At 44.5% G+C, this 24391-nt stretch overlaps 1 protein-coding gene across 3 annotated transcripts in view; it reads right to left on the reverse strand.

Moving 5' to 3' along the window:
* Positions 1–9578: 9578 nt before the first annotated feature.
* AATF (apoptosis antagonizing transcription factor) overlaps positions 9579–24391 on the reverse strand; it is a 115692-nt gene continuing 100879 nt past the window's right edge. Inside the window, exons 11-12 of one of the 3 annotated variants that reach the window (XR_007513992.1) lie at positions 11192–11444; positions 9579–9959 (exon numbers count right to left, since the gene is read on the reverse strand). Coding sequence is in view for 1 of the 3 variants with exons in the window: in XM_049859455.1 (XP_049715412.1) it covers positions 9896–9959 (64 nt within the window). In the remaining 2 variants the exon portion in view is untranslated. The remainder of the gene's footprint in view (positions 9960–11191; positions 11445–24391) is intronic. The other 2 variants (XR_007513991.1, XM_049859455.1) reach the window with 2 other exon arrangements.

The raw sequence follows: 24391 nt of genomic DNA on the forward strand, positions 1-24391 counted from the left end.
CTCCCCGGACAGCGGTCAGCGGCAGGACCAACCCAGGGACCTGCTGGCTGGGCTCCTCCACTGGCCAGAGGTGGCAATCTCCCTTGACCCACTTGCTCAGGCCACTTTTGGAGACGCAATCTTGAGGTTTCTATTAGGGTGTCCTTGGCCTCTTTTCTGTTCCTGCAGGAAGGCAAATCTCGGCTTAATTGCATAACTGCGAACTAGGGCTTACATCTGTCCCCTCACCCTCCCCCGTGGAGATCAGAATGTGACCTTAAAATGCAAACTCCCCACAGGGCTCCAGAGGCTGAGGCACTGGCCCAGGGGAGCCCATTCCCTGGGCCAGGCTGGGGGACAGAGCTACACTTGGGACCTCGTGCACTACACACAGGGAACAAAGCCCTGACCCTACCAGCAAGGTCAACAGATGAAAGGCGTGAAAGGCGGCCTCGAGGGCCGGGAAGCCTCCACTTCCAAGATCCTCCTAGAACATCACAGCACCCTGGTGAGGGGTGAGGAAGGATGAGGTGTCTGCTGCCACACTGATAAGCACCTGCTCCTTCCTGCTTATCTCCTCAAACAATGTGAACCAGGAGTATCACATTGAAAGTGTTCTATATTAGCCTTACACTTGGCTCTTAAAGGCAAGCGCCATGTGCTATGACTTTAAAGGACACAAGAGTCACACTGGAAAATGATTTTATGGTATCATGGAGTTAGTTCCCAACCTAGTCCCTCAAGAGGAGAGATGGGGCTGAGTCTGCCTCCCACGGCTCCCGCTCTGCCGCTCTGGGCACCAAGGAAGGAAGCCACTCACCTCCCCACCCCGTCCCAGCCCCCCTGGGTCTCAGGGCCAAGAAATCAGTGGAGACAGGTCACATTTCCAGCCGCCTCTCAAGTCTAGAGCAGAGCCTGCTGCCCAGCCTGCTGGGAGGGGGCCCAGGGGCGTGAGGGCACCGAGTCCCTCAGCCCTGGGGCAGCTGGAGCTCCTCCTGCCTCGTCTGTTGGCCGTTTACCTGCTTTAATTTCAGTTGTTTGCTAGGACTTGAGAAAGGTTGGGAGGCACTTGTACAGACCTGAGCTGTCCAACAGGGTAGCCACTTGCCACACGCAGTGGCTGTTGTGTGCTGTCGAGTTCATACCACTCATAGCGACCCTACAGGACAGGGAAGAACTGCCCCACAGGGTTTCCTCAGCTGTAATCTTCACAGGAGTAGATGGCCAGGTCTTTTCTCCCATGGAGCCACTGGTGGGTTCGAACCACTACCACTGACCTTTCCATTAGCAGCTGAGCACTTAACCATTGCACCACCAGTGCTCCTCCCACAGGTGGCTACTTACGTCTAAATTAGATAAAATTAAATTTTTGGTTCTTCAGTCACACTAGCCACATTGAAGTGCTCAAAAGACATGCTTGGTGAGAGACTATTATTCTGAGAGCACAGAAAGATAGGATTGTATTTCCATCCTTCCAGAAAGGCCCACTGGACAGCTCTGGTCTAGACACCGTGGATGACTCCTAGGGTTAGAAGAGACATCTCCAGGGTTCCCCAGCCCTCCCCACAGAATGGGGGAACGGAGGCTGTGAGCTGCATTCGCTGAGGAAAGGCAGACAGCTCAGCGCAGCAGGCTAATTGCTTTGTGCTCAACATCTGCGATATCTGCATACTAATGCACCTGGCATCCTGGAGCCCGGCTTCTCAGCACTGAAGAGACCCAGGAGGGAGTGCCCAGGAGCAAGAGGGCTGCTGCCCTCCTGCCAGGCTGAGCCTCACCTTGGGAAAGCGATACCATGCCTGAAAATAGCATAGAGCCTGGGCTTCCAGGGGTGCCCACCAGGGTTAATAGTGACAGCTCCAGAGGATGCAACAGGTTTTGATCAGACCCCAGTTAGAAGGTGTGGAACTCTATAGAAGAGCGACCTGCCAAACAGTGCCTGACACACTGTAGACTAATAAACATCTGAACGAATGGATGTACAGCATTCTTGCACATGTGCATTCTTGCACTTGTGCCAAACCCAAGTCTACAAAGATGCCTTTATTTTGAAACAAGAGCTTTAGAACTGGAAGATCCTCAGAAATCAGTTTAGCCAACCATCTTACATTCCTAATGAGGATGCTGAGGCCTAGAGGTTACACGACCTGCTCACGGTCACACACCTAGCGGGTTTGATTTCTAGTCCAGGATCCCTTCCACTATCCCCACCTTTCATTCATAGCTTACCTCTACTCAAAAGAGAAGCCCATTCCAGGGCTATGTGACTCCAAGTCTCTATTAGAACCTGTCACAAAGGCCCCTAGATAGATACGGCGCCTGCCTAAGTCAGGAAGGCAAAATTACCAACGAGGAAGTGGCCTGCACCACCTGACGGTGAGCCTGGCACAGACAGAGCCCACTTACAACCTGGTCATAAACCAGCAGATGGAAGAGGGGCTCTTTACTGGTCACTGGGACCTTATATTCTTTTTCTACCCTATCAGTGATGTGGGATTTTTTTTTTTTTAATTCTTTTAAATTTTCTTTTCCAAGTATCCTTGACCTCAAAAAATGAACTCTGAGAACCCTGAACCAGGGGAAATAAACCAAGCAAATGTCTCAGGAATATAAATGCTGCTGAGGCAATGATCCTGTTGGCCGACCCCACACGATGGGCAGGAAGGCGCGGGAAAGGAAATCTATAGATGTACAAGGAAAACGAAAGTTAGATAACGCCCCTCCTCCTGCCTGTACAGCTGCTCTCCACAGCCAAGGCACAGGTAATGAGGACTCCATCCGTAGAGCTGCTGGACAAATTGAATACATACAAATCAGCACAGCGATATGGATCCCCTGGACTTAAGAGAGAATTAGTTAATGAACTTACCAAATTACTGGCAATTATTTTTGAAATGTTATAAACAAAGTAAGGAAGACGGAAAGAAAATGAGGTAAATAAGCTTTAAAAAAAAAAAGTCAGTTCACTAAGGTAAGCTCAATTGAAATCCTAGTGTAAATGCCCCCACCCAGTAAACAAACACATACATAAATTTAAAAAGTAAAAACACAAACTAAGAAGCAGAAAAGGAGGCTCCCTCGCTGCGGACGAGGCTCGCTGTTGAATTTGTCTTTATTAAACGCACAGCAGAACAGCTGGCACACGGGGTAGCCTGGCCACGGTGTCAGCAGAGGGGCAGACAGAGCCGGCATGGACACCCACTCCCCTGCGGCAGCCTCGGGCTTCTCCATGACATCCCATACCTCTGCTGTCTGCGCAGTTCTGCTGAGACGTAGCTGTCTCATTTGTGGGTCTGGCCCAGGTAGGTGCTTGACATTAACACATTCCATACATGGAGTGACTTCGTGTCCTGAGGAGTGGCACCACAATTTATAACTCAAGTCACATTTGGATGAATGCTGAGCCTCAAACTCGGCCCCCTTTTATCAGCGGTCAAGAGGCAGCACTCTTGGAGAGGTCTGAGCAATGCATGTGGAGAGTAGGAAATAAGCTCCAAAGGGAACCTATTTTTCTGAACTGGAGATGCAGAGTCTGCTCCTCAGCTGGTTGGAGCTGGCTCCGCGTGTCTTCTGCTGGCACTCAGGGGTAAGGAGACCCCAGTGACGTTCAATAAAGCATCTAGGTTAGTGACCTCAGTGAGAAATGGCTACACACCAAAATCAACGTATAGAGCAGCAGGGAGAAACTCAAATCCAAACAAGGCAAGGAAAACCTACTGGGATGGTATGCAGGATGGAGGCATTTAAAGTAGCAAGAGCAGGTCAACCAGAGGGGACAGTGGCGGGCAAATTACAGGCGATCTAGCAGCCAAAAAAGAGGTATGGGGCCCAGGGAGGGAGATGATGGTGTCGCTCTCTATTTACCCACCATCTTTCATTGGAGCATCTCAAAGCACATCTCAAAGGCGGCAGCTCGTTTATCCTCCCAGAGGAGGATGCTGATTTGAAGGGTTCCCCAGGGAGCAAGAAATAAACCCCTGGATCAAACTCCAGGGCCAACCTCCTCTCTGCTTCTCAATGTTCTTTGTTGCAAATGCCCTCACCTAGGCAAGTGAGGAAAAGCGAACGAGGGCCTTAAAACAAGCCGCAGGAACATGTGCCAAGAGCCTTCCAACTATTTAGATTTTTACTTGGTTCACTTTACTTCTAAAAATATATGCCAAGAAAAACAGTAATTTCAAAAAACACGATAAACAAGCTTGATGCACAAACATCTTCCTGAAACATTATCCCTAATAGCAAAAACCTGGAAACGATCTACATGTCCAGCAACAGGGGATCTGGTTAATTACTGATGATGCATGCCTAAAATGGAATATTAAGTTAGCAATTAAAATATTTAAATGATATCTATAAAAGCATGGAAATTATCTTTCGCTGTAATGTTAATATTAAAACCAGAGTACTGCGTACCACTGCTCCTCACTGGTGGTATGTGTGTGCTGGGAGGCATGGGTGCATGAGAATTTTTATTATTTTTGTAAGGGTAATTAAAACATTTCAAATAGCCCCAAAGCAAAAACGAAGCCTTCCCCCCAACTGCTCCTGGCGCCTCTCCAGGTGAGAATCACTGGTCCTATTTGGTATGACTGTACCTGGACATGGAAGACTCTGAGTGAAAGTATTAAAATGTTAACGAGAAGTGGTTATTTCTGGGTGGCAGGACTAAACCTAAGACTTTTTTTAATTTTAAATAATTTTTATTGAGCTTTAAGTGAACGTTTACAAGTCAAGTCAGTCTGTCACATATAAGCTTATATACACCTTACTCCATACTCCCACTTACTGTCCCCCTAATGAGTCAGCCCTTCCAGTCTCTCCTTTCGTGACAATTTTGCCAGTTTCTAACCCTCTCTACCCTCCTATCTCCCCTCCAGACAGGAGATGCCAACACAGTCTCAAGTGTCCACCTGATACAAGTAGCTCATTCTTCATCAACATCTCTCTCCTACCCATTGTCCAGTCCCTTCCATGTCTGATGAGTTGTCTTCGGAAATGGTTCCTGTCCTGGGCCAACAGAAGGTTTGGGGACCATGACCCCTGGGATTCCTCTAGTCTCAGTCAGACCATTAAGTCTGGTCTTTATATGAGAATTTGGGGTCTGCATCCCACTGATCTCCTGCTCCCTCAGGGGTTCTCTGTTGTGCTCCTTGTCAGGGCAGTCATCGGTTGTGGCCAGGCACCAGCTAGTTCTTCTGGTCTCAGGATGATGTAAGTCTCTGGTTCATGTGGCCCTTTCTGTCTCTTGGGCTCATAGTTGTCGTGTGACCTTGGTGTTCTTCATTCTCCTTTGATCCAGGTGGGTTGAGACCAATTGATGCATCTTAGATGGCCGCTCGTTAGCACTTAAGACCCCAGATGCCACATTTCAAAGTGGGATGCAGAATGTTTTCATAATAGTATTATTTTGCCAATTGACTTAGAAGTCCCCTTAAGCCATAGTCCCCAAACCCCTGCCCTTGCTCCGCTGACCTTTGAAGCATTCAGTTTATCCCGGAAACTTCTTTGCTTTTGGTCCAGTCCATTTGAGCTGACCTTCCGTGTATTGAGTATTGTCCTTCCCTTCACCTAAAGTAGTTCTTCTCTACTAACTAATCAGTAAATAACCCTCTCCCACCCTTCCTCCCTCCCCCCTCGTAACCACAAAAGTATGTGTTCTTCTCAGTTTATACCGTTTCTCAAGATCTTATCATAGTGGTCTTATACAATATTTGTCCTTTTGCCTCTAATTTTGCTCAGCATAAGGCCTTCCAGGCTCCTCAATGTTATGAAATGTTTCACAGATTCATCACTGTTCTTTATCAATGCATAGTATTCCATTGTGTGAATATACCATATTTAACCATTCATCCATTGATGGACACCTTGGTTGCTTCCAGTTTTTTGCTATTGTAAACAGAGCTGCAATAAACATGGGTATGCATATATCTGTTCGTGTAAAGGCTCTTATTTCTCTAGGGTATATTCCGAGGAGTGGGATTTCTGGGTTGTATGGTAGTTCTATTTCTAAGTTTTTAAGAAAACGCCAGATAGATTTCCAAAGTGGTTGTACCATTTTACATTCCCACCAGCAGTGTATAAGAGTTCCAATCTCTCTGCAGCCTCTCCAACATTTATTATTTTGTGTTTTTGGATTAATGCCAGCCTTGTTGGAGTGAGACGGAATCTCATCGTAGTTTTAATTTGCATTTCTCTAATGGCTAATGATTGAGAGCATTTTCTCATGTATCTGTTAGCTGCCTGAATATCTTCTTTAGTGAAGTGCATGTTCATATCCTTTGCCCACTTCTTGATTGGGTTGTTTGTCTTTTTGTGATTGAGTTTTAACAGAATCATATAGATTTTAGAGATCAGGCGCTGGTCGGAGATGTCATAGCTGAAAATTCTTTCCCAATCTGTAGGTGGTCTTTTTACTCTTTTGGTGAAGTCTTTAGATGAGCATAGGTGTTTGATTTTTAGGAGCTCCCAGTTATCTGGTTTCTCTTCGTCATTTTTGGTAATGTTTTGTGTTCTGTTTATGCCTTGTATTAGGGCTCCTAACGTTGTCCCTATTTTTTCTTCCATGATCTTTATCGTTTTAGTCTTTATGTTTAGGTCTTTGATCCACTTGGAGTTAGTTTTTGTGCATGGTGTGAGGTATGGGTCCTGTTTCATTTTTTTGCAAATGGATAACCAGTTATGCCAGCACCATTTATTAAAAAGACTATCTTTTCCCCAATTAACTGACACTGGGCCTTTGCTAAGACTTATTTTTATTCTTTTTACATTTCTGTTTAACTACTTTTCTGTAACTTGAAAAAAAAAAAAATTTCATGGTGTTTTCGGTGGAAGTTTACAGAGCAAATCAGTTTCTCATTCCCCAGGTTGTGCATAGAGCGTCCCATGACCTTGGCTGCGATCCCCACACTGTGTCAGCGCTCTCCCCATCTCCGCTCTGGGTTCCCCGTTTCCTTTCCTCTGGTTTTCCTACCCCTTTCTGCCTTCTCATCTTTACTTTTGGGAAAATGTTGCCCTTTTGGTCTCATATAATTGTTCGTTCTATGGAGCATGTTCTTTTTGGGTGTTATGGTTTATAGGGCTGTCTGTTGCTTGGCTGGAAGGTGGTTTCCAGGAATGGTTGCAGTTCCAAGTCAGAGGGGTGACTTAGGGCCATAGTCTCAGGGGTTCCTCCAGTCTCTATCAGGCCAGTAAGTGTGGGTTCTTTTTTTTTTTTTTTTTTTATGAATGTGATTTTTTGTTTTACATTTTTCTCCCGCTCTGTCTGGGACCCCCTATTGTGATCTCTGTCAGTAGTGGTGGCCGGGCACCATCTAGTTCTGGTCTTAGGGCCGCATAGGCTGTGCTGTATGCGGCCCACTAGTCCTTTAGACTAACTGTTCCCTTGAGTCTTTGGTTTTCTTTGCTCTCCTTTACTCTGGACGGGAAGAGACCAGTAGTTATATCGTAGATGGCTGCTCGCAAGCTTTTAAGACCCTAGACGCTACTCACCAAGGTAGGATGTAGAACATTTTTTTTATGTACTATGTTATGCTGTGATTAACTTTTAAAGTAGAAATAAATTAAGAAAAGAAGCCCGTCTTGATATCTTCTCTATCCTGAACGGAGGGGTTCACGGCCTCCATTCCAGCTTCTCCCTCTCATGCAAACCTGAGCAGGGTGGGTGCTGTGACCAGCTCGCTGCCTCACTGTCCCAGTGAGACAAATCGTCAAGGTCTATGGTTTCTTAGCATCGTGTGTGAAGTAGTCAGCAGGGCAAAAATAAAATAAGCAAAGTCCACACAAAAGAGAGGAATGCTTCAGGGCTCTGGATTGAAACTCTTGATGACTGTTCTGAACTCATTTAAAAATCAACATTAGCTACCAAAATGTAAAGTATTAGTTTTATTAAAATGCAAATCAATCAACTAATCTGTCTTTCTAGTAACAGTTGAATTGCAGTATCCGTGTCAATTAAAATAGTTTCCAATTTATTCTCGGCTCGAAGGAGGGTGGTCTTCTGAATTTTAAAACGCCAAGTCTCTACTGAAAATTCTAGCAGTTTCTTCTTTCTCATCTCTCCTATTTTTAATTCATTTTAATTAAACATGCTGGACTCCTGTTTAAATCTTTTTTTCATCAGATAAAGAGTGACTATGACACAGGCCATCTCTTCAGGGAATGTGGGTTAGCATCAAGCTCACAGAAAGTTCGCTAGGAAGAGGTTCTGACCTGCTATTCTATCGTGCATTATGCAGAATCCCCAGCCTAAATGGATAGGACTAGACATTCTATATTTTAGAAAGTGATCACTTTGAAAGGAGAGAAAGTAGGAGAACTCTCCTCTTTCCGTTGGTTGATCTTTTGGGTACCTGGAGACACACTGGAAATTAAATATTTCCCTGACAGTCAAGCCCAAGAGCTAACTACCAGGACAGGAAAAACAAATCACCATGTACCAAGGGCCAATTAATTTGAGACAGAAAACCCCTCCTCCCTCTAGGTGCCCCATCCTGAGTTCAGCAGACATATTTATGTTAAGACTGGGCTGTGATGCAGATCAAGTCCACGACACTTCCTGTGGAGCCCAGCCTATAGGTGCTGTAGTGGTCCCCAAGCCAGTGACACTGAGCCAATGACACAGAGGGTTCCTGGGCACAAAAACCTATCACTTTGTATTGACATTATAAAACAATATCATATAGAAAATGATACTGGTGAGGAGTGAGCTTCTTGGATCAAGTAGACACATGAGACTATGTGGGCAGCTCCTGTCTGGAGGGGAGATGAAAAAGCAGACAGGGACAGGAGCTGGCTGAATGGACACGGAAATACAGGCTGGAGAGAAGGAGTGTGCTGTCTCATTGGGAGGAGAGCAACTAGGAGTATACAGCAAGGTGTATATAAATTTTTGTATGAGAGACTGACTTGATCTGTAAACTTTCACTTAAAGCACAAGAAACATTAAAAAAAAATAAAACATTATCAAAGCCTGGCTTTAAAAATAATGGCTGGCTATTAATGACAACTGCACTTAGTTGTCCAGCTTCAGCGTTTCTTCCCCAGTTCCATAGCGCTAATAAAGGCTTGGGCGCAGGACCGCCGAGCCGGTCAGCCTCGTGGGCTAGCACAGCATACACACACTTGACTTACACAAGATCATCTTCATCGTATATTGACCACCACAGGCCAATAAATCCCCTTTATGAGGATTTAATTCCCAGCTTTTGACCTTTGGATGAAAAATAAGTGAATCATTTCCTACTCCTAGATTTATACCAGAGTTAATCTCAATAAAGTGTTTAGGAATGGTGAATGGAACAGGGCTCTGGGAGAATGTTTATGGGGGTAAAGAGGAAACAAACAAGTCAGAGATCTGCACTTAGCGACAAACAGGCAAAGGCCTCCAAGTTATAAAGCCTCTACCCTGAGCACAGCATATGGGCTGAGAGCCCCTACTTCTCCGGACCGTGAGAAACCACTGAACATTATCCACCCAGAGAGCGTCCTGCCCTAGAGTTACTCCTTCCATGACACTGTATATTGATGAGGAGGTGGTCTGGCTAGAAGAAAAGGAAAACCGTCCCAACAAACCTGTCAGCCTGCTAGGGCTCTAGTAGGACCTTCTAAGTGCCAGGTGCTGCGCTGGGCACCCCATGCAGCTTAAGGACTCAGTCAGCGGCAGTGGCAGTAACAAGGCCCTTTATTTGTGACAAGTAACAGACAGGGGGAACAGTTCTCTTGCACACTAGTAACCACTGGAGACACAGAAACTTGATTGCAGGCTTCCTGGGATTTATCCGCACATGTTCTGAACGTTCAAAACAGAGTACCTTCCCAGGGATTTTCCCTAAAGCCCGATGCCATGAGGTCAGGAGGGCACCTCCATCTGGGCTGGAGGCCCCGCCTCGAGGCCTCAAGGCAAGAGAGATAGGAGACATCAGTCCTTGTGGCTGTTGCCAGGAGGGTTGAGTTTGCCAAAAAGAGATCGATATAGCTCTGTCCTGAAAGACAAACAAAACAAACTGGTTAAAACATTGGTTAATTTTCAAAGCTTAAAAAAAAAACTAAGAAGCTAGGAAATACTTCAATCTGTTTCTTCAATAGAAAACACGGCCGTGTAATTAAAAATGCACCCCCACAGCACTTCTTCGCACATTGGAAGGAAAGAAGAAACCCAGAGAAGCCAACTGAGTCCAGCACAGAGATATGTAAACTGCCCAGGGTGGCTGGATACCCTGTCTCCAAGGAACGAGTTTTCTCTTAAGTTTGCCCTTTACGACAACAGGCTCTTCAACTAAGAAAACAAGATTGAATATTTTAGTAGGATGTATGAGATCGCCACGCGATGAGGAGGATTCAATCAGAGAGGGGATGTAGGGGGATATAATTTAGTTTTCATACATTTTCTTGGACTTGGCGGTACTTGAAAAACAATGAAAATGACCCAGCAACAAGATTCCAATTAAAACCACAATATGCAGCTGTGCGGCAGCAGAGCCAAACCTCTCCCCACCCCGGCCCTCGTGTCTATTCTCAATCTAATAGATAATTCGATTGGCTAATTTATTTCTAAAGTTGGGCTTTGACATTTAAAAAAAAAAAAAAGGTCATAACATGCCAGGGTTTTGGGTCTCTGAAAATAAACCACTCCTAGCCTTTGTTCCTGCTATTAAAGCCAAGGTACCCACAAGCATCTGGCCAGAGCCACCTGCCACAGGTCAGACAACCCAAAAGAGGGAGAGATGGGGCAGGGCTCTTCCTATCATTGAGGCAGAAGCTCCAGAACACTCTCCCCTTGTGGATTGAGGGCAGGGTCTTCCCAAAGAGAAACAAAGAGCCAAGATGACCCAAACAGGCTCAACCCATGTGACAGCATCTACCACGAGGGAGGTGGCTGCTAAGGACACAGCCAACCGGGGAGCTGACTGCTGTGTCACTCAGCACAGAGGCCTCACCAGCAATCCTGGGTGGTGGGCACCCACAGGAAGCAAACCACCACGGGTGAAAGCTGTACCTTCCCTGTTTCGTATTTTCAAGATCTAGGCTTTTAAAAACCTCAGCAAATCTGACTTAAAAAAAAACAACTATCTTTCCAACAGCTATTTTGACATGTGGGTAGGAATAAAAAATAGTGGTACTGTAATTTAAAAACCCAGCAGTGGGAAGAGCATATCAAAACTTACAAGAAGTGAAAATCTTAAAGAAAACTCAGAAACTAAGAATGAAAACTAACCTTCTACTGGGGACCACAGGCCGGGCCGTGAGAAAACAGAGGCCAGGAAACAATGGGTCTTCCACGTCAGGACAGGAATTTACCGCAGGGATTTAGTAGTACCCCACTCTGCACCACCAACCAGCACAGCGCTCCTCCAGACAAAGGAGGCAGGTTCACCCTGGGCTCCTTCTTCGCCTCTGTTTCTCTCCATACACAGTGGGCCTCGCCCTCCTCCAGCTCCAGACGAGCCACACAAAGGTGAAGGCAGCCTCTGAACAAATGCAAATGAGCGGCAGGCCTCACTTTCAAAGGCAGCAGCTCCCAGACCACCAGTTCCATCACAATAAGGACAGCAGGGCCCTGCCCAGGCTGCACGCCAGTCTGCTCCGGCCTGCCTATCTGCCAATAAAGACAAGTCTCCCCAGACATTTCGACAAAACAATTAAATGGCATAAAGGGGAGAGTCACCATGACAAAAAGGACAGTATGACTTTAAGACTCCACCATGTGATGAGAGGGACGTGCAGGCACGAGGCTATTTAGCCCTCCACAATCATGCCCTTCCCACCTCGCCTTGCTTGCTTGCACCAGACCCCATTATTACCACCAGCAAATGCTTCCAGTCCCGCTGCAATATCAGAGAAACGCTGGGCTGAAGGCAGCAGTTACTGTCCGCAGCAGGGTTCACGTGTCAGGAGCAGAGAGTGAAATGCTGAAAGCCATGTTTTGATAGAACATCATTTCACACTCAGGTGGGCAAAGCTGACAAACATATGCAGCTGGTCATGGCAAAGCAACCTGGAAAGCTAAGTGGCCCTGTTTCTTTAAAAAAAAAAAAAAAAAATTTTTTTTTAATGAGGGAGGGAGCATATGAATAAGGAATTATTCCAATCTAAAAATCCCAAATTTCCAATCTTACCTTATCCTTATCCTCACCCACTCCCACGAATCAGGGCCATGTTTACACTCCAAGCACAGAGACCTCAACCTTCCCATCCTCTAGGACCCCACAGTTTCAGAGCTTAAATTTTCTTCTCCCTTCTCTCCTGCCTACTCTCTCCATCCCCTTGGCCCCAATACTAGATGCTGGCCAAGCAGACCCACACTGGGGTCCAGGAGCGCTGGGGTCCAGGAGCACCACCAGGATGAAGATCCTCCCACTCAGCCTCAGTCCTTCTTTGTCCTTCCAGAGGCTCCAGGGCAGGCTAGACTTCCACCCCCAAGGCTGAGGGAGAGCTAGGGAAAAACAGCCACAGGGTAGATAGAGTCTAGGGTGAATTCTCTCTGCTTATACACCCTCTAAAAGAACTGTACAAAACCATGCACCACCCTCACAAATTTTAAAGTTAACATATAAAATTTACACATTAAATGTAAATTGTCACAAAGAACATAATTACCAGACTCATTGCCATCAATTCGATTCCAACTCATAGGGACCATACAGGACAGAGTAGAACTGGCCCATATGATTTCCAAGGAGTGGCTAGTAGATTCAAACTGCAAACCTTTTAGTTAGCAGTTTAGCTCTTAACCATTACGCCACCAGGGCTCCATAATTGCCAGAATGTTGTGACTATTAACTTTTACAATAAAACTTTGTACATTCCTTTTATATGCACCCAACGGCATCTACAGGTTTGATACATATCACCCTTCATTTAAATAACATATCAGTACGTTCTTAAAGTGCTGAGAATTTTACATCACCTTTTTCTTTTTAATTTGTATTTTCATCTGACTTTTCCCTACAGAATTTTGTCCTAATATAAGTGTGTTCTGCTTGAAAGTCTTTTATTGATCACCCTCTCGTACCTGTTGACCACAAAAATAAGTGTGTGAAGCTAGAAACACTTTTTGAAATTTAAAAAACCAAAATAAAAAATTTTAATTTCTTGAAACCATAATGCTCTATTGAAAAGAAAAAAAACAACTTCTGGATTGGGTTATCATTATAACTATTATCAGGATTATATATATATATAAAAGACTATAACGTATTATAACTTTAGTAAAAATTTAATATACATAAATATGTAAAAAATGTTATTGGAAATGCATCTCTTAATGAAATAAATGTTTCCCCCTCCCCACTTGCTTACATATCCACAGATGAGTATTACTTTTGAAAGAAAGTTCAATATCAATTTTATTCCTACTTCTTGTTTTTTGCAGCTATAAGTGCTAAGAAACCTTGCTCACCTAAATAAGTAGATGGGAACAGAAGAGTTTTGTTACAGCAATGCCACTCATTTCTTTCAATTCTTTCTGAATCACATGTCAAAGAAATCATATGGTGATCTACCACCAAAAATTACTGGTGACAATTCAATTAGGTTCTCCTGCAATTTTGTTGAAAATAAAGACCCAGAAATCACCTGACCTGCAAGGGGTTTGTTATCCAGTCCTTAGCCATTTCCTTTCTTGGTCCCTGCACCAATATTTCCAACCGTCCCTGTATTTGGTGCCCTGAGGTCTGCCCATTCCAGGAGAATGTCCCACAGCAGGTTATGAATGTGTGCAGGATGGAAGAACCAGATGGTGCCCGGCTACCACCAATGACTGCCCTGACAGGGAACACAGCAGAGAATCCCTGATGGAGCAGGAGAACCAGGGGGTGCCGAACTCAAATTCTAGCAAAAAGACCAGACTTAATGGTCTGACTGAGACTGGAGGGACCCCAAAGGACATGGTCCCCGGACTCTCTGTTAGCCCAAAACTAAGACCATTCCTAAAGCCAACTCTTCAGACAAAGATTAGACTGGACTAATAAAATGATACTGGTGAGGAGTGTGCCTCTTAGCTCAAGTAGGCACATGAGACTACGTAGGCAGCTCCTGTCCGGAGGTGAGACAAGAAGGCAGAGGCAGACAGGAGCTGGTTGAATGGATGTGGGAAATACAGGGTAGAGAGGAGGAGTGTGATGTCACATTATAAGGAGAGCAACTAGGGTCACATAACAATGTGTAAGTTTTTGTATGAGAAACTGACTTGAATTGTAAACTTTCACTTGAAGCACGATAAAAAAGAGAGAGAGAAAAAAAGAGTAGGCACAGGGGCCCCCAAGAGACGCGCTAAGAGGAGCACCTGCGTCTCCAGCATGGCCCATCCTCGAGCAGACCAATTTTACGAAAGAGCATATATCTGGAAATGGATTCCTTAAAAATATCTGTGTGTACTTCCTCCTTGCAAAGTCCTGGCGCACGCCATATGAAGGCCGAGGTGTAGGGAGTACCGAGCTTTTCCGCAAACCCAGACCGGTGCTAGATTTGGTGCCGACGCTGCAGGCAAGGTCAAAGCACCTGAAAAGAAACAGAGCATGTCTATCTCCCTCATCCCATCTCCCCCCAAAAATAACTAAAATCCAAACCAGGCAATAAAAAAGCCACCGTGGGCCTGAGTCAGCTGCCTTCTACCACGTGGAGCGCTTTCCCCTGCAGCGACTCTCCTCACCAGGGTTTAGCCATGCAGAGAAGCTAAACTATCAATCCTTCAGGTTAACCTTGTCTCCATCCAATTCTCCAGGGTAAGTGTATAGTTTAATACTTGAGGGCCCCTTAAGGCTATGCATAATGAACTTGGTTTTTTCAAAATACATAATGCCTCCTCCCTATCACATTAAGAATCAAGATGTGAGTCACTGAGCTGCAATGCCCCCCTCGTCCCCTCCGCTGCCTTGGTCTCAATGGCCAGTGGGAATGCCCATTGTAGAAAATGTACTGACGTTGGTATCGTGCAGGAGAAGAGCCCACAGAGTAATTAACAGGACTCAGACCTGAGGTAGAAGGTCGATAGCAGGGGCTCTTCCTTGAATGAAAATTTAACTTACCCTTTATTACAACCTACAAAAGCAAGTAATGAACACTAACATTTTTATTTCTTTTAAACTGTCATTTAGGCTGTAGAGGGGATAATTACCTATCTTGACTGTAGTAAGGTTTTATAACCCTTAGTGAGGCATTTTCTAATTTAATATTTTTACTATATTATCATAAAACCTGTTTCTGGAAAAAAATGATCATGGATTAGCAGCCATTTTTCATAAAGAGAGAGAGAGAGAGTGAGTGTGTGTGTGTGTGTGTGTGTGTGTGTAAAACCCATTGCATAACTCCGGCTTATTTATTATGTGATTCTTTGGAAAAGACTTCAAGTGTACCCAGTCTAGCTCACTGTGAACAGCAATCACTTCAGGGGCGGGTGAGGTTTAAAAGGCTCTAAATGAAATGGGGGTGAGCGTATATAACAGTGCAGCCCACAGATGTGTGCATGCAAACATACTCCCTCAGTTCCGCATGTGCACACTCACTGGCTACAACACACATCATTGTCTTTCATGATGTTATTTGGGCAAACAGTACAAAGGAGCGTATTAAACCTGCAAATGATCTGTGTGTGGCTTTCAATTTGCTAGGTCAGTAGCTTGCAGCATCTGGGATGGCAAAGGAATCGTATGTCTGCTCCCCAGAATGCCGCGTTCCTCCTACTCTGGCCTGGACACCCCCAAGCCTCCCAGAAGTCCCCCGCGCTCTACCTGCCTGCTCCCTGGGCCAGGGGCAGGCAGAAAGCGGAAAGCAAGCAATTCTACTGTTCCCTAAAGAAACCCGCACAGCCTCCGAAAGTAAAGTGTATTCTCCAAGCAAGTATTACACGTCAGGGTTCTGAGCCAGTCTGCCAAACGTGCTGGCGGAGACAATATTGCTGCTTTCTTGATGAAAATTATACACCTTATTTTCCCTTGATTAATTTGAAATTGTTCATTTGTTGCTTCACGGGGTGTGTGTGTGTCTGTCTGTCTCTAAATATACAAAACACCCCACAGCACATCCTGGCCCTTGTTCCCTTTCCAATCCTCTCCCTGTCTGTGTGTGCCCTGAAGGATGAAGACCTGTCCTGCACGCAGGCATTGTGTGGCAAGAATGTCATTAAGTCCTCACACAGACATTTAGGAATCAGAGGAAAACAAGAAAGCACACGAGCAAAGGGCAGAGCCAGGGTTGCAATTTCAACACTAGCCCATGTCTGGCACAGTCTTGATCATCTCAGAGTCCTTGTGAACAGCTGGTGCAGATGTCCACACGTGTGCTTGCTCTGCACTGGCCAGTGTGTCTGCAGTGACACATGTGTGCTTTTAAAAACCATTTGTCATGTTACTGGTGCCTGCCTTTTTTCACACATCTAGCTTTGGGAAACAATTGACTTATTAACACCATGGAAGCTTATAAACATGCATTAGGCGTGCATGGTCCCCGGCCTCGAAGTATAACAAAAAGGTATAATAAATTAACAAAAAACATTTGAATGCCTGTTTAAACTTTGTTAGATTTTGTGGAAGATGACAAGACATGAAAGCCACAGCAGAGGCCGAGTTAGGAGGGATACTGTTACTGTGAACATATCCAGGAAATCTGTCTAGGACAGCCTGCCCACTCCTCATGCTGGACCCAATTCTGCTGCCTGTAACTCAGGCCCACCACGGGTCTTGTCCCTCCAGAGCAGGACAGGGTCCAGGCAGATTGCTGTGGCAGCAGTTTGCCTATTTGATGTCTTCCTTTAACTAATTAATCTGTTCTTTTCTAGGTTAACTGGCGTAAGTTCCTTCCTTTCCTGCTGTGACTAAGCTCGAAGCCTTCTTGCCACCCTGACTGAACTTCTCCAAGCCCCCCAGTTTGCCAAAGATCCCAAAGCTGGCAGGGCAGGACTATATCACCTCCTTTATTTTGAACATGGGCCTCTCCTTGCCTTCGTAGTTTCCAGTCCCTCTGTTCTGTGTCTACCAAAGTACCTGGAACACTTTGAATATCTATTGAGAAAGATATCTTACCAATTATCACTTGGCATATACCAATGCAACCAAACAAAGGCATGCCCCCAGTAAAATGAACACTTCCGTTCTACCAGTCAGGTCACTGCAGAAATGACAGTGGCCCAGTGGGCAAAGACCACTCACTACTCCATTTTCCTCTTAGAGATACCTAGAGATCACCAACAACCATTTTCTTTTGTTATATACTTGATCAAATGAGAAACGAAAATTAAATAGAAACCTCTAAATGGTAACAGTCACCTAAAGTAAAACAAATCATTTTCATATGGCATATAAACCAAACCAAACCTGGTGCCGTTGAGTTGATTCCGACTCACAGTGACCCTATAGGACAGAGTAGAACTGCCCCATAGGGTTTTCAAGGAGCAGCTGGTGGATTCGAACTGCCCACCTTTCGGCTAGCAGCCAAACACTAAACCACAGGTGTAATAAATGTAGAGGGCTGTCATTTGGAGCCAGAGCTGGATCTGACTTCCAGCTCAGATCCTTACTAGGGCTCTGACCTTAGACAACTTACTTAACCCTTGTGAATCTTAGCTTCATCGTCAGTAAGGTGGTGACATCATCTTCTCTAACATAAAGCAAAAAGTCCATAATACGCAAACAGCTTTATCACCTATGATCATGAAAAACTGAATGAAACAGAATAGCCAACATGTTAGCACCGATGGGTCATGTCAAAGGACCCATCTGAATTCTTCTAGTCTGCCGCCAACTAACACTAGAGACAAAATGGTACCTTTCTTTAATCTTTCGTACCTTCTGCTTCCTCTGACCCAAAGCCATGCTACTCTGTAGCAATGACTTCACAAATAAGAAAAAGATGGTTGAGAAATGTCTCTATGGCGTAAAAGGGGAAATGCAACTGCCCTGTGTGGAGTAGAAGGTGAGCCCACGCATGTCACAGGAATGGGGTCAGAGGCGGGTGACATACCCTGAACTCAGTTTCTCAGGAAGACTGAAGCACTAGAAAGAGAACCCAAGTGAACAGTCAGACGCAGCTCTTCTTACTGAGTCAGAATGACATGCAAAAACTCTGAGAGCAGAAAACTCAGGATCCCTAAGTGCAGCAAAAAGGCTGGTGTTGAATTCTCCTGTTTCTCCTCCCAACACACCCAACAACAAAAGCAGGCTTCTTTCCTGCAACTCATAACAATTTCATACCAACAAAACATCCAGAAATGAGGTCAAAGAAAAGAAAGCAACCTTTTCTCATTAAGACTTATTTCTTACCAGGATCAAGTCAGAAGAGTAACAGTGACTCAAAGAATATGCTCTCACTAATTACCTAAATCCACACACAGGGCACATCTCCAATTAGACACTAGCTGAACTCCGGATGCTCCAAAACAGCCAAGCCACAGCTGCCCATGACTGCCACAAGGTGGCAGCACACGACTCATTTCTAAGTGGCCCAGGCTAGCGTGTGGCTCCAGGCAAACTGCACCCATAAATTTCCCAGTGTGTCTGCTCTCATCACCATCCTCCCCAGTGCTTGAAGGAGACTCTGGAAGGTCTGTTTCAATTCGCTCTTTTGGTCAGGTCAGAACTAGGTCCTTCAAACCTCTACAAATGCTTTTAGCCCCACAGCTTTAAATTACAGATGGTGACAGGTGGCCTCTGATCTGTCTCCTAAAGATCAGACAGACTGGAGATTTATAAATGTTCAAAGAAGCAGGTTCAGGCCCCAAACAAAGAAACTGAAAGGATGGGGAAGAAAAGGTGCTTCGGGTGGGGGAGGAGGCTCGAGAGGTGAGAAGGGAACTAGGGTTCAATTTATAAAGGTTTCTCTTCAGTTGTACCCTCTCCTTCTTCAAGTCAGTTACAAATTCACTCCACTTTAACAAGGGAAGAAAAATACTTGAAACTTCCATCATCCTAACTAGCTTCACGTCTTCCATAGCATTAAAAAAAAAAAAAAAAAATTTTACCTCAGTGGACTTGCAGGGGCAGGGGAGGGGGGAGAGCCCTCTTCAGACAAAAGGGGTGCCCTCCTTTCCTGTGCATTAATATTTCCATATTCCTGGATGATTTCCACTTTCACAGTTTGACTGTTTTATAACAGATTTGATGTGAGAGAAGACAAATGGCCTTAGAAAGGAAAGACGACAAATCATCTCACTACTTTTAGCAGGATTTTCTCTTTATTTTTATTTATTTTTACTCTGTAGCTGGGCTGCAGAGCTCTCTACCTTGCTGAGCTTTTAATATTAACGTCAAGCCACTGCAATCCTGGCAATAGAGTTGGCCGGTGTTGTGTTTACGGTTTTGTGACTGCTGGCTTCAGGAAGATGAAGCTCCTTGTTCAAACAGCAGCCCCTCTAACAGCTCCTGTTAAAAGCCAGGGGATGCTTCACTGCTTGGACGTGAATCACTTCCTCCAGCGGCGCTAAGGTGAGACTGACAATGAAGTTACATTTGTATCCACATTCAGCCTGCTGCCCAGCAACCCAGGGCCTGTGGGGCAGCATATGACACATCTCTCAGCTCCAGTTTAACTTCTGCTTTTAGGGGGTCAAACTACACAGAAATTAGCGAGGGTATTTATTGTCAACCCACAGAGTTCCCACAAGGCATCCTGCTATTACTGTTGGTAATAAGTTGGGGGACTTACTTGTTTATTATAAAGCCAGTCACGATGCAAACATCAAAGAAGCAACTACTGAGCAAACACACAGAGGCACAAACCCTGTAAGACCAGGCCATGGGCTCAGCTCAGCTCCCGTCAACACAGATACTGCCAGACGCTCAGCAGCAGGTCCGTCTCGCTGCTGACCAGCCACGGAACTCTCCTCCCTAGAGTTCAGTGCCTTTGTATTCTCCTGGTTCTCATCCTACCTCCTGGTCTTTTTTACCTTCCTCTTGGCCTGGAAGCACAGACCTTCTCCTAAGTCTGTTCTCAGCCCTCCTCTCTTCTTTCTCAACCCCTGGCCCTGGTCATCTCATCCATGCTGGGTCCTAACAAGCTCCTCTATGGAGGATGCCCCACAGCCAGGGCTCCAGTGTCCACAGGTCACTGAGACACTCCAGCTGATTCAGACTAAACCTGAACTCACCCCCTTACCCTGCAAGGCTGCTCCGCCACCTAAACCACCATTTCTGTTAGTAATGGCAGCAATTCTTTGTTCTTCATGTCCTATACTTAACAGTTATGAGACAAAGTTACAGAAATCAATACCACATTTTCTGATCAAAAAATAAAAGCTGCTCTGAAATAGGGCTCTTGTTTGGATAGTTTACTTGTATTAATCGATGAAATACAAATTGCTGCCCAGTTTTCTTCAAAGAACTTCCCTGTCTTCTCTGGAAATCTGACTGAAGTTTGGGACAAGGAAGGTTTGCGCTAGGCATCTGCCAGCTTAACCTTTCCCCAGGAGTACTGACCAGGATGCCTCAGCTTCTGGGACTTACCCCACGAAGAAAACTTAGGAAAAGGCACAGTGATGCCTTCAGAATGTCTGCAACAGGGCCACCTCCCCCCGTCCAGCTTCACCAGCTAGTCACAAGTCAGCAATTCGATTACCTCAGCAGGTTATACGACTGACTTTAAAAAGCTTGATTGCTAAGTGCAAAATGAGCAGTTTGCATTTCTTCCCTGAAAGCTAGTGAGTCTGTTTGGCTGCACATTGTGCCTCCCTCTGCAGGATCCGAATCTGGAAAAGAGGAGGCGGAGTGCTGCCAAGTGCATGTACGAGAAAATGTGTATTGATTTCTTCTTTCTTATAAAGGAGCACAAAGCATTGAAGAACAATTGCTCATCTTCACAGGGTTTCACATTTCACACAAGTGACAAAAGGCCCAACCCCCACCCTCCTCCCAGAAGCAGAAAGGGGACCCGCACAGAAAGGTGTCTCCCCGGTGTTGGCAGCCACCACTGTTGTGGCAGTCAGCTACTGGGACTCCAAACACCCTGGGGTCTACTAACTCTTCACCTGCCTCTGATCACGTAATGTCCCTCTCTGGACTGATGCTTCCTCGTCTATATCAGAGAAGAAAGAGCCTTCAGTCTTATTTGCCTTTTGAGTAGAGGTGCCCAGAGGGTAAAAGAGTTAACATTTATAAAGTGCTTTGCTCCCCAGAGGAAGACAGTGCATAAAACACGAGGTGTGGTTATCATTCATTCAAGACCTCATTTCCGAGGATGGTTACAAATAGCTTCCCATAACCAAATGCTGCTCTCCCTGGCAACTTGAACTCAGAGTACAAGGTAATGCCGTGTATTTAAATGTCCCTTTTTGGTCTGACGCTTAGTACCAACACTAAAAACCACAAAAGGAACCAGGGATTATTAGGCCTTGTTAATGTCCTTGGAGGCACAAATTGTTAAGCGCTCGCCTACCAGCTTCAAGGCTGGCGGTCTGAACCTACCTACCAGCCTGGCAACCTGGTTCCGAAAGGTGACAGCCTTGAAAACCCTATGGAGCATAGTTCTACTTCACACACACGGGCTTGTCATGAGTGCCAACTGACTCGAGGACAACTAACGACAACAACAATGTATATACAGAACCCATTCCAGAGCTGTTTTCTCCTTAAAAAAAAAAAAAAATAAGCCGAACAAATTCTGAAAGTGGTCCAAAAACCTGACCTAACACTGTAACTGGTCACCACAGGGCCCTGTCTGCACTCTCCACATTTCCACGGTAACTAATAATTTGTAGGAAAGCCATCAGACACCAAACCTATTCTAAATATCACAGCTAAGATGGGAGAAGACCTACTGGATGCAACAAAGTTTGGAGTATGCACTCCTGGAAGGGATGGAAGTGCAAGAGTGCTACTGTCTGTGCTCAGGCAAGTGCTCAGGGAAAGGAACACCGAGGTACTTTATAGACAGACGTGAAAACACAGATTTTGTTTATTTAAATAATTATCTGTACATTATAAACACTCCTTCTCAGAAACAAAAAATTTGAAAAGAACATTTCATGCTCAAGAATCTGGTGAGGAAGAAGGGCTATTTTCATTTTATAAATGAAACGGGGGCTTCTTCCTCAGGGTCACACTGCATAGCATGCGCTCAGCAATCCTGCATCGGCCCTCCAGCTTAGAGAAGGCTGACAGCTACTGGAAAAGGATCTTAAATCAATGTTTAGCAAATAATACTCATGCTACCAAAGTGTTATATATTAAAGCAAGATACAATGGGAATCAAAATATATTATTCAAATATATGAGCATACAACCATAACATCAAATATTATAAGATTTCAGTAAACAGATACATGCCACTTTGACTTGTAAGTTAGCAGTCTTAGAAAGAAAAGAATCCTAATAAGTGCTTTTGTGAACTGTAATATATACAGCCAGGATGCTCCTCAGAAGCAAGAATGGAAAGACCTCGTCTCACATACTTTGGACATGTAACCAGGATCAGGAGGGAGCAGTCCCTGGAGAAGGACATCATGCTTGGTAAAGTAGAGGGTCAGTGAAAAAGAGGAAGACCCTCAACAAGATGGACTGACACAGTGGCCGCAACAAGGAGCTCAAACAGCAATAACTGTGAGGATGGTGTAGGACCGGGCAATGTTTCATTTGGTTGTGCATGGGGTCACTATGAGCCAGAACTGACTCGACGGCACCTAACAACAATAACAGTATATACCATTAGAAAGATATAAGTAAAATAAGGGTTCAAAGGAGAAAGCCTCCCTCTCAGCGAGGGATGGGGAATCATAAAAGTCTTTGTGGAAAGGCTGGTGTCTGTGGAGGGCTATCCGCATTCCAACAGGCAAGGAGAGGGGTAGGGTGAGGAGGGGCTCCAGAGCAAGTGAGCAGAAGGCACGAACACCAGTGGCAGGTACAGACTGTGTTCTGGGAATCGCAGGGGTCCACCCTGGATAGCACGAAGGGTGTGAGGACTGAAACAGGTGATAAGGAGAAAAAAGGTATGGGGCTGACAAATCACTGGAGGCCTTGAGTGGCAGGCTTGAAAGTGTGGGTTGTATTCTACAGGCACCGAGAGGTAGCATGCTGAAAGTGATACTGGAGGAAGGCTAATCTGGCAATGAGAAACAAAACGGATTAGATCAGAGACTGGTAGTTAAGAGGCGATTACTGCAATAGTCTATCTGGAAGTGGGAAAAAAAAAGACTGAACTGAAGAAGCAGCAGTAGAAATACGAAGTATAGACCATTGAATAATATATTAAAACAGAGTTCTAAATAGATTAACAGTAAGAAAGGAAATTAGACAAAACTAAGGGAAATTATAGGTGAATAACTGATCCTGGGATATAGGAGAGATTGTCTAAGTATAAAAGCCATGAAAAATACCCAAAAGAAAAAAAGTTTTTATATATTTGGCTACATAAAAAAAGTAAAATTTATATACGACCAATAAAAATAATTGACATCAACAGACATGCAAAATGGAAAAAATATCTACAAAAAACATGAAATATGGGGTATAACCATCATATAGAACATATACAAACTGAAAAGAAAAACTCATAGAAAAGCAAAGAATACAAACAGAAATACAATTAACAAATATATATTCAAATTTACTATTAAATAATAAAATAAACGTTAGGTACTTAGTTCAGTGCCTAGCACAATGCAGGTGTTCAATAAGGTGGCATTTAAATAAATTTATTATTTACTTATAAATAATAAATGCCTTTCAGCATATCGAATTAGAAAATCTTTTTAAAACTCTCCATATTAGCAAAGGTACAATGACATAAGCCTCAGCTGGGGGCAGAGAGGGTATGTACATTAGTAAAAATCATCAAGAATTATTAGTTTGCACTTTTGACAGAAGAGTTACCCTTCTAAGAACATATTCTAAAGACACAAGCAAAAACTAGAATGTAGTTCACAGAACACAGTACAAATACGCTCACTGCAGTATTACTTAAACAGAAGTAAAAACAACCAGAAACCACCTAAATGTCCAACAATAAATAATAAATATTCCTTAATAGAACATTATAAAGTTACTAAACTGCTTTTAAAAATAATTAAGAATCTGGATCAAATTTCAAATTCTCATGGACTCTAGACTTTCTGGAGCCACAGAGGCTAGGTGAGCCCCTGAAACTATTGTCCTGAGATAATCTTTAAAACTTAAGCCAAAAATATCCCCTGAAGTCTTCTTAAAACCCAACAATAGTTTAGCTTAACTAGTAAAAAATGTCTGCCTTACGGGGGATCAGAAGCTGGCCGAATGGACACTAAAAGAAAGAGTAGAGGAAAGGAGTGTGCTGTCTCATTAGGGGGAGAGCAACTAGGAGTAATATGGCAAAGTATATATAAATTTTTGTATAAGAGTCTGACTTCATTTGTAAACTTTCACTTAAGGCGCGCACACACACACACACACACACACACACACACAAAACAGTCTGCCTTGAGCATTAAGCTCTTTTAAGAGCTATCTATACGGGATCA

The sequence above is a fragment of the Elephas maximus genome, chromosome 19 (genome assembly GCF_024166365.1).
Source record: "Elephas maximus indicus isolate mEleMax1 chromosome 19, mEleMax1 primary haplotype, whole genome shotgun sequence".
Taxonomy (NCBI): Eukaryota; Metazoa; Chordata; class Mammalia; order Proboscidea; family Elephantidae; genus Elephas; species Elephas maximus.